Below are 11,176 nucleotides of genomic sequence, written 5' to 3'. Positions count from 1 at the left end.
CAAGAAGAAGCTTAGACCTGATGGTACGATTGAAAAGTACAAGGCACAGCTTGTGGCCAAGGGTTATACCCAGAAAGAAGGTGAAGACTTCTTTGATACTTACTCACCCGTGGCTAGACTGACCACAATTCGGGTGCTACTATCACTCGCTGCCTCACATGGTCTTCTCGTTCATCAAATGGACGTTAAGACAGCTTTCCTCAATGGAGAGTTGAAGGAGGAAATTTACATGGATCAGCCAGATGGTTTTGTAGTACGTGGTCAGGAAGGAAAGGTGTGCAAGTTATTAAAGTCTGTATATGGCCTTAAACAAGCTCCTAAGGAGTGGCATGAGAAGTTCGAAAGAACATTAACTGCTGCCGGCTTTGTAGTAAACGATGGTGACAAGTGCGTGTACTATCGCTATGGTGGGGGTGAAGGAGTTATTCTTTGTCTGTATGTCGACGACATATTAATATTTGGAACCAAACTTGATTTAATCAAGGAGGTTGAGGATTTCTTATCTCGCTGTTTTGAGATGAAGGATTTAGGAGTAGCTGATGTTATCTTAAACATCAAGCTGTTGAGAGATGAGAATGGTGGGATCACACTGCTTCAGTCTCACTATGTGGAAAAGGTCTTGAGTCGTTTTGGGTATAGCGACTGCACACCTTCTCCAACTCCATATGATGCTAGTGTGTTGCTTCGAAAGAATCGACAGATTGCTAGAGATCAACTGAGGTATTCTCAGATTATTGGTTCACTTATGTATTTGGCGAGTGCCACGAGGCCTGACATCTCTTTTGCTGTGAGAAAGCTAAGTCGGTTTGTGTCAAAACCGGGAGATGATCATTGGCATGCGCTTGAGAGGGTTATGCGCTATTTGAAAGGCACCGCGAGCTATGGGATTCACTACACCGGGTATCCAAGGGTACTGGAGGGTTATAGTGACTCAAACTGGATTTCTGATGCCGATGAGATAAAGGCCACAAGTGGTTATGTTTTTACACTTGGTGGTGGCGCTGTTTCCTGGAAGTCTTGCAAGCAGACCATCTTAACGAGGTCAACTATGGAAGCAGAACTCACAGCATTGGACACTGCCACTGTTGAAGCAGAGTGGCTTCGTGAACTCTTGATGGACTTACCTATGGTTGAAAAACCAATACCCCCTATACTGATGAACTGTGATAATCAAATTGTGATCGTCAAGATAAACAGTTCGAAGGACAATATGAATTCCTCAAGACATGTGAAGAGAAGACTAAAATCTGTCAGAAAATTGAGGAACTCCGAAGTTATTACGTTGGATTATATCCATACGTCGAAAAACTTGGCAGATCCCTTCACAAAGGGTCTATCACGTAATGTGATAGATAATGCATCGATGGAGATGGGTTTGAGACCTACCGCATGAGTTGTCCATAGTGGTAACCCACTCTATGTGATCGGAGATCCCGTGAAGTAGAAGTGGGAGACAAGCTGTTGGTCAGCTGGGAGGAGAGTATCCCTATATTAACTATCCCACTCCGTGAAGATGCAATACTCTCCTGATCTGCATGGCAGGTTGATACTTATCTTAATGTGTTCCAAGTGGCTTATTCGGGTAAGCAGAGATGTTGTCCTGCAGAACATCTTCTGAGGAACACACCTATATGAATTTGACTGTTAACGTCGCAGTCTGTGAGAATTGGGTGTTCTCTAATAAATTCATGAAAAGGCCCTGGAGTATGACGTATACGCTCCACCCGTGGGGAAGCCTTGCGGCAGCCAAGTATCGGTCAAGAATTTGTGTGAAATTAGTCTCGCAGAAAACTTGTAGTTCAAGGCATAGTCCACTATTCAAGTTGTGATCTAGTGTAGCATAAATCTCTAAGTGGAAGTTCAACTTCACAGTCTCCACTAAGCACCGGTATATAAACAATATTTTGGAACTAAATGATGAGATGTGCCAATGAGACTTTGTGGGGGATTGTTGGAATTTTGCTAGTAGGCCTTTGGCCCAAAGCCCAACTAAAATTCTGAAATTCTCTTGGCTCATTCATGCACACATGTGAGTGAAGTGAGTGAGGCTAAAGTTTAGTCCCACCCTGGAAGTTTAGAGAGAGTTGCACCTCTTTATAAGGTGAGCTCTTCTACCACTTGTATAAGCATGAGAAGAGAAGACCTACACATGTGCTCCTCCTCCTCGCTCGCCACGCCACGCCACACCTCGTCACAACGCGCCGCGAGTTGCGGGATTGAGCCGAGCCGAGGACAGAGCTATGCATGTTGTCTATATTTTTGCTGCTCGGGAAAAGTAATGATTCATTAATTAATAATTAACGGACGCGTTAATTACTGAACCGTTTCCGATTCTTTTGGATCATGACGACTCGGACGTGGGGTTTATTTCCACGACCTACCCGGCCCGCACTATATAGTCAGACAGACGTCTACCCTAGCCGCCGTCGCTTCGTATGGTTATGGTTTCTCACCACCGTTCCAGATCATTGCATCGCCAAGCAAGTCTTCTCCATCCCTCCTTTCGGCGTGCACCGGAAGAAGGGACAGCAGGCCTCCGGAACCCCGTCTCTCGTGATCCTGTACGGGAGAGGGGCGATCGGGTTTTTGGGGAGCGCACTCGCGCGACTGCTGGCAGCGACGACTTCGCGAACGACGACTTCTTCCCCGACCTCGGCAACCTCATCCTCGACGACATGGGTGACAACGTCAACGCCGGCGGTGTTGCTCCCGCTGCACCGTATGTGATTCTATCCTTCCTGTTCGAGATCGTGATAGAATTCATGTTTCTAGTATGTGCCTTAGATGTAATCTGTTCATCTGCTATGCTAGTTCACATGATTAGTTTAATCTCTATTGTTGTAGTCATGATTTATCTTCTGTTTATTCGGATTAAATCTCGTAGTAATTTGCTCATATTGCCAAGAGTCTAGCTGTAGCAAGGCATTTTCTGATTCGATCGAGAGCGAATGCTGGGAATCGATCGATACGTACGAGATGCCTTCCTTTTGGGTTGCATGCAGCAGTGATGCCATGTCGTCGTTGCTGGTAACGTAGGAACAACTAACAAGTGGAAAATTTGACTAAGATTGCGATTGGCATAATGGCATTGAAACTTTCGGTCGGATCTATGCATCTGAGGTATGAGCATGACGGTCCGTGTCTCGTGCACCAATTGATCGAGATACTTGCGAAGGGCGAGGAAATCTGAGGCGTGACCGCATGACGGTGCATGCAGTCCTTCCGCACAAAGATACGTGTACACAGCTTCTGCGAAAATAAACGTGGTGGATGTTGAGCACCTTGCGGGGATATGGCTTGATGCTACCGATGAAGACAGCGAGAAAAAATGACGTCTATTGATCCTACTACTATTATGATAATGATAGAGGAGCCAACTGAGCTCGTCGTCGCTCCCGCTGGTGTGAGACCAAAGGGGATGGGGATGGAAATCTCAGAGTGGTAGCGACCTTTGCTCCGCACCTCAGCAGAAAGCCCTAAGCCGTAAGAGCAACTCTAGCAGACCCCGCATTTTGTCGACCTGTAAAATGTGTCTACAGGTCGTACGGAGGCGGTTATGCAGGCTGAAATTTGCGACGACAGACTAGAAACTGCAAACAAACGCCTAAATTTTTTAAAAAGTTGTTTCGCGCGAGAAATTTAAGCAACAGCTCGCCGGAGCTCGCTCGCATAAATGGTTCTTCTTTGCATATAAGTTCATACAAGCCACATACATACATAAAGCTTAGATATGGTAGACAAGCCTACGCTACCGCACCACTGCGACAAAATTGAGCTCACCGGAGCTCCTGCGGTATCTGCCCACCGGCGGCGATCAGTCGGAGTCGGAGTCGAGGTCGACGAAGAGCTTCTCCTGCTCCTCCTTCATCACGCGCAGGTCGGCCTCCTTCGATGCGTGCGCCTGCGATGCCGTGAGGCCCGTCTCGAGGAAGAGCCGCTCGTACTCGAGCTCGCGCCGGATGCGTTGTTCCATCTCCTCCTGATCTCTCGCCGACCGCTCGAGGACGACGCGCTCGAGGAGCTCCTCCTGCCCCGGTGGGAGGTAGTCCTCAGGTCCGATGACGCCTCGGCACGGCGGTGCATCGGGCACGGCCTCCTCTGGCTCCCTCTTCACCGGAACGAGCCGCGAGCTCGATGCGCCCGCGGATGAGCACCCCGCGGACCCGTGGCCGGATGAGCTCCCCGCGGACCAGTTGCCGGAGGAGGCGCGGCGACGACGGGCGCGCTCGAGCTCGAACTCGTCAAGCTCGCGCCGGTCGAATGCCGGCGGCGGCCGGGCACCCTGGTCGAGCCACCGACGCGCCCCCCGCTTGCCCGCGGCGTCAGATCTGGCGCGGCGGCGGCGCTCCACCTCATCCCCCGAGTTGGCCATGGTGGTTCAAGGCTCGCCGGCGGCGAGAAATCGAGCAGCGCGGTGAGGAATTGGAGGGGAACGCGGCGGCGGGAAGATAGGGTTTCAACCCGCATCTGCCTCGCAAACCCGCAGTTATAGTGGCTCGGGGGTTGCATTTGCGGGCTGCGGCAAAAAAATTTACGGGCCGGACACCGATGCGAGCTTTGGTCTAGCCAGAAAAATGAGTCGAACCCGTATAATCGCCGGAATTATGCGGGTTTGCACCGGATGCAGGGTCTGCTAGAGTTGCTCTAAGATTTTCAGAGCAGGTTGCGTGGGGGCCTGGGGCCTGGCTTTCGCCAATAATGCTACATGTACCTAAGTTATTAACGTAAACTTACTTTCTTCCCTCCCTCAACTAGTCACGCTCCCTGGTTTTAATGGGGTGGAGCCCACGTGAGTTTTTCTTTCAATTAAAATGTGCCAAGCCAACATGCACGTAAAATTACGTTAGATGTTTACGTAGGTGTAGTAAAGATCCGCTTTCACTGGATTGTCCGCCATTATACGCACATTGTTAAAATACATTGTCTAGCCTTTTTCATCAGTTTGTACTTTTGAGAAAGTTGACTAGCGCATCAGTTTAATATGGTATCAGAGTCACAAGGTCTTGGGATCAAATCCAGGCCAACGCATTATTTAATAAAAAAATAGTTGCAATCTAATCTTGATCCCAGGTCTAAGGTCTTCCTATACGTCCACAGCACAGACGTGAGGGGGGGTGTTAAAATATGTTGCTTTTGTACTTTTGAGAAATTTGGCTAGCACATCAGTTTAATACAGATGCAGGCGAAGGTCTCAGTCCGAGCCTTCGAGGATTCCGGGGATGAGATTTTGCTTCGGCCGCCACATAAAATGTTGCTGCTGCACCCACATTCATGGGCGCATACGGCATGCATTTTCCCAACTGATGTTAGTACTTTTTTTTAATTGAACTGCTGTTAGTACTTAGGACAACAATGTACAGCGATGCGAATCAACCTGTGGTTGAGTTGGTTAGGTGGATAGTGGTATCCCCAACCCACCAGGGTTCAAATCCTGGTGCTCGCATTATTCCTGGATTTATTTCAGGATTTCCGGCGATGCGCTTTCAGTGGGAGGAGACGTTCCCGTCGACGACGAGGCGCCTACGGTGACTTCGTAAATCTCAAGATGATATGCCGGCTCAGTCTCTCGGAGGTGCTCATAGGGGTAGGATGTGCGTGTGTGCGTTCATAGGGGTGAGTGTATGCGCGTGTATATGAGCGCTTGTGTCTGTACTAATGCTAAAAAAACAATGTACAGCGATCAATATTCTCATAAAAGGAAAAAAAAACAATGTACATCGATACCAAATTGACCGCTCACGCGCTTGAATGTTGACCTTGCCGATACTATTCAAGGATACATCTACCTCTCTAAGGGCCAGTTCTTTCGCCCAGGATTCTCGAGAATCAAGATTTTGGAAAACTATGGACCACCGAATCTGCTGCGTATAGAATTTGCCGTTCAATTCCTTTTTGAGATTGTAGTATGAGGTTATTATGGTATAAGTTGTATGCTGAAATGCTTGTAATGTACTTAGACTGAAATTGTTTGCTGAATTGCTAACACTTTGTTGTTTCGAACAGTTTTTCGACGAATATGAGCACAAACAATATTTACGGATATCGTAAAGCACCAAATATTACAATTTAAAAGGTTGCAAAGTTTCCTTTATTACAAAAGGGGTCAACTACAAATAGAAGGACTAATCTCAAGATATGAAACCGATGACACAATACCCACTATGTACCACATAAACGTTCATACTAAGCGAGCAAAACTTTTAAATTTATCTAAAGTTCAAAAACACTAGAACAAACATCCTTGCACATTTTGCCACATACATACCTGATAAACCACAGGTGTATTGAAACTATCATAGCCTTTTATATAAGTATGAGTGTCGAATCCAATGAGTAGAAAAAGGAATTGGTTGATAGAAACTAGCAAGAGTTCACTTTAAAGCTGCAAAGGATGTGCTTGAAAGCAGGCGATCCACGACAAGTCATCCGCCATCGCACGGCTGGCAACCTCCAGGTTCATGACCACCAGATCCACTTCGGTGATGCAGAATTCCCCTTGCGCTGCTGAGGAATGGCCACGATGGCCTCCAACATGCGCATCCCCCTTTACAACTCTAGATCATGGTCCACCCGATCACGCTGAATCAAAAGATGTAACCGGAGGATACTCATCCTCACAAATCTCTCCTGCCGCCATTAAATTGTCTTCCGTCTTCACTTCCCCTCAAACAGAGCCGAACACCCGATCCGTCCTACCCCCTAATTAGATACATCTAATATGATATAAATATGGCATGGAGTGGTCAGTGGTACAAGTCTACAAGATATCCTGAGCGTCTAATTTTATGATGAAGTGATGTATATGCTTTATAAGCAAAGTATTTACTCAGATTTCTGTAGTGTGATGAGCCTTCCTAGTAGACATGAATATAGGAATCACACACACTCATGACACACATAACTTGACTCTTAATTGGTAGTGACGTAATTAACAATACTTCTTCACACAGCCTCCGCGTTCGAGAAAGGCACATATATAGAAGGCATAGTAGATGAGAATTCATTTTCGTCTTCGCATATTAATGCAAGTGCAAATCAAATCGGAGGCACGTGGACCACAGGGTATAGATGCAGATCGTTCTTCCGCCGAACAGTTACTCCCATCTTCTCTGTCATGTCCAACCCATCAGGCTTCACCCCATTCGGGAGCTCCCAATCGAAGTGGTAGACCAGTGCGGCGAGCACGATCTCCATGCTGGCTTGAGCAAACGTCATTCCAGGGCACATCCTCCGGCCCGCCCCAAACGGTATGTATTCAAAGTCTGTGCCTTTGAAGTCAATCGTGCCAGAATCGAACCTCTCTGGTTTGAACTCCTCGGAGTCTTCCCAGTGCCTTGGGTCTCTGCCAATCGCCCACGCATTCACCAACACCGTGGTACCTTTGGGTACATCGTACCCGAGGATTTTGCAAGGCTCACTGGCCTCCCTAGGGAGAAGCAATGGTGCGGCTGGATGCAACCTCATTGTCTCCTTGATGACGAGTTTGAGGTACTTGAGATCGGTCAAGTCATCCACGGTCACTTTATGCTTTTCTTGGAGGTTTCCGCGTACTTCAGCTTGTACTTTCCGCATCACATTTGGGTTCCTCATGAGCTCTGACATGGCCCATTGAAGCGTGGTAGCTGATGTCTCGCTCCCAGCGCCAAATAAATCCTACAGTATGTCAATTTACACAATTTAGAAGTTGCAAGTTCTTCTTGGCATTCAAGGATTTGTCTGCCCTTAAAAAAGCGAGACATCAAGTAGCAAATCCTAGAATAATAGCGAATATAACATATGCCATTTCTTGAATTCAGATTGAATCAAAGAAGAAAAAAAACAAATTAAGATACCTACTGTGTTGCTAACTACTCTCTCGTTTCAAAATGTTTGACCTTTTTGAATCTATGTTGTCCAAACTTTTTGTTTTGATATAAATTTAGAAATAATTTCAACATTGACAACATCACATCCATAATACCAAATCTATCACCAAATGTACTTTTAAAACGTAGTGTAATTAGTTTGTTTTAATACTCCCTCCGTTTCAAAATAGATGACTCAACTTTATACTATTAATTTTAATACAAAGTTAGTATAAAATTGGGTCATCTATTTTGAAACGGAGGGAGTACATGTTTTAAGTAAGTATAACACATAGTAGAGGACAAAGTATTCTGAAACAAATTAAGGAGCTAGTGCACTTACAAGTATGACTCCTTTGACCATTCCCATGGTAAGAGGCACGTCGAGGCCACCTTCCTTGCGGATCCTCAGGAGCGCGCCCACGTCGCCGTTCGCCGAGGCGGCGGCCCTCTGCTCCTCGTGTTGCTTGATCGCGTACTCCATGAGCTCGTAGCTCTTGCGGTGGTTCTCCTCCGCCAGCCGTGCCGTGCCGCTGATGAAGTTGGCGAGCCACGACGATGGGAAGAAGTCGCCAAGGTTGAACCCGGTGGCGAGCTTGACCCCTTCCTCGAGCGTCTGCAAGAACTCCTCCCGCCTCTTGAACCTGTCCCCGATCATGGCGCGCACCGCCGAGTCGGTGATGAGCACGGCGATCCGCTCGCTCAAGTTCACTGGCTCCCCAGGCGGCACCGCCGCGACGGCGGCCACGAGGCGGCCGACCTCGTCCTCCCTGATGTGGCGGAACGACTGCACGCGGCGCGCGCTGAGAAGCTCCAGGATGCAGATCTTGCGGAGCTGCCGCCACGGGGTGCCGTAGCGTGCGAATACCAGCCCTTCCCCTTCGGAGTTCATGATCTTCATGGTGGGGCTCCAAGGCCGTGTCGCAAAGACGACGTCGTGCGTCCGCATGATCTCGCGGGCGGCCTCCGGGGACGTGGCCACCACGACCGGCACCTCCCCGAGCTTGAGGTACATGAGCGGCGCGTCCAGCCGGCCCGCGAGGTCGGCCATGACACGGTGCACGAGCGGGTTACCGGCGAGGTGGTGCAGGCTGCCGATGACCGGCAGCCGCCATGGGCCTGGTGGCAGACGCACGCCGGGACGCTTGGTGTTGAGCCTGAGGTTGAGGAGCAGCAGAGGGAGGAGGAGAGCCAAGAAGAGGCAGAGGTAGTACGCCCATTGCTCCATGGCGGGGAGCCGCGTGTTCAGCTTCAGCTGAGGCAGTGTAGTGGAGTGACTCTAAGGCCGGTCTTATATAAGGAGGTTAATTACTTGAACGGAGAACACAAGTGTACTGCTCGCGCTGGCGCACATACGATCAAATTCAATTTTTTTTTGTCGCGGGAACATACCAACAAATTCAAAAGCTGTGAGTATTGTCTGCCTATTGCAGCTAACTATAGATAAGCATTTTTTTTCTAAACACAGTACAGACGTAGGCACTCACAAATAGCGCGATGACCAGGATCATTGTAAGGTGCAGATCCACGATTTAGACATGAGGAGCAAATAAGAAAAAAAAATAACACACATAAGATAGAACATTCAGATTCCCGCAAAAATAAAAAAGATTAAAAGTAAATCCAATTCGGTCCCATGGACACCAAAATGCTTTATTTTTTAAAATGTCGAAATTATCCATTAAAATTAGATGTGTATATGGTCACATTCTAATGTTACATGCAAAATTTTAGGTGGAATGAAAGCCTTAGCATTTTGACCCGTGCAAAAATTAAAAGTAAATTAAACCTTAAATGTTACACTTAATAATTTTTCACCGACAAAGCATTGTTGTCCAATTTCGTATAAAAGTTATCAAACACGCTTGCTACACTACCATGAACATCTAAAAGAGAAATCAGTTTTCTTTAACTATTTATTCTGAACTTATTGTTCATTCGGGGGCATATGCCCTCTAGAGCCAAAATTATCCCTCACTAGCAATTTCGATTTACATAGCATGCATTGATATTATAGAGATAGCAATAATAAATATTTGACATATTAGCTTTGATTGAGGTCAAAATTCATAAAGTTTAATCATGTTTATAGAAAACACTATGAACATCTACAATACAAATCTATACGATGTCAAAATATATTCAATGATGATATCTAATAATATTGATTTGGTTGTGTATATTTTTATATTTGTTTCTACCAACTTGGTCAAAGATTATGAAGTTTGACTTTAGACAAAGCTAATATGAAGAGTAAATAACCAAAGGCATCAACCAATTTGATAAACCATCGTCCTATATTTGCAAGTGCACTGCATAGTTTCCCCGCAAAAAAGTGTATTACATAGTTAGACTAATAGATTGTATAATCCACTCAAAGTTGGTGGTAACATTTTTGTGTATAGATCATATTACTTCAGACTTGAGTGACAAAAAAGTAAAATACATTGATCAGTTCCTAGCAGTGTATTGTGTTGGCACCAGCTAGCGGACCATGGTACGATCCACAAAGTGATGAAAGTATAGTGGCCTCAGCTAGCACGACAGATCGAGACATCGCAAGGATTTTCCGATCTCCTTATGGCATGCATTGTGGAGGTGGTAGGAGGATAGATCTATCACTTGCGATGAGGAGACACTAGGTCAGAGCGAACATATGGTATGAAGGAGAAAACAATTTCCATGAGACAAGAAAACAATTTTAAAACTAGAACTCACCACAACTACCATGTATCTACTCTCTTCGTCCCATAATATAAGATGTTTTTGCAAGCTAATATAGCTTGCAAAAACATCTTATATGATTGGACGAAGGGAGTACATGGCCTACTATAGTGGTGCTTGTCATCTAACATACTAAAAAGTTGTAGCATGGTCAGCTAGTAATTTTAGTTGTCTCATGTTGCTAACTATCAAACGGACACAGGGTAACATATAGTTGTTATGTTGTCTCATGTTGGTAATTACAACATGACCATAAAAGCAAAGGGCGTCCATATCCCTGCCAAAAGCAATGTATATATGTGGGATAACCAGCTAACATTGCCCATCAACAAACCAGCTTCCTGATTGCTGGCAGCAAAGTGATCCGCATTTTTAGCTCTAAGATAGTCATCATGATGACAGTGGTGGCTATGCCTCTTGGTCATTTGGGCAATTAGGGGTGTAGCCGCGGGTGGCTCATGCTTGCCCTCTGTCGTTGGTAGCGGCGACACCGAGATCCGGGTCTAGGGGTTTGTGCTCATCGCGGTTGTTCTGGGTGTCTCGTGGTCGCACTTGTGAGCTGCTGAGTGAAAACTCCGCGTTTTGGCGACCACGGTGGTGACACCTGC

The 11,176-nt window shown here is 46.5% G+C and overlaps 1 protein-coding gene across 1 annotated transcript; it reads right to left on the bottom strand.

Moving 5' to 3' along the window:
* Positions 1 to 6,769: 6,769 nt before the first annotated feature.
* On the bottom strand, positions 6,770 to 9,112 carry LOC125517358 (desmethyl-deoxy-podophyllotoxin synthase-like). Its single transcript, XM_087526989.1, has 2 exons — positions 8,188 to 9,112; positions 6,770 to 7,653 (listed from the first exon to the last, which is right to left on the bottom strand). Exons 1-2 carry the CDS (start codon positions 9,070 to 9,072, stop codon positions 7,036 to 7,038), a joined length of 1,503 nt encoding a protein of 500 aa, XP_087383115.1. The 5' UTR covers positions 9,073 to 9,112; the 3' UTR covers positions 6,770 to 7,035.
* Positions 9,113 to 11,176: the final 2,064 nt, after the last annotated feature.

This window comes from Triticum urartu, chromosome 6A (genome assembly GCF_056163025.1).
Source record: "Triticum urartu cultivar PI428250 chromosome 6A, HENAU_Tu73, whole genome shotgun sequence".
NCBI lineage: Eukaryota > Viridiplantae > Streptophyta > Magnoliopsida > Poales > Poaceae > Triticum > Triticum urartu.
This window is presented reverse-complemented; position numbering and strand designations above follow the sequence as displayed.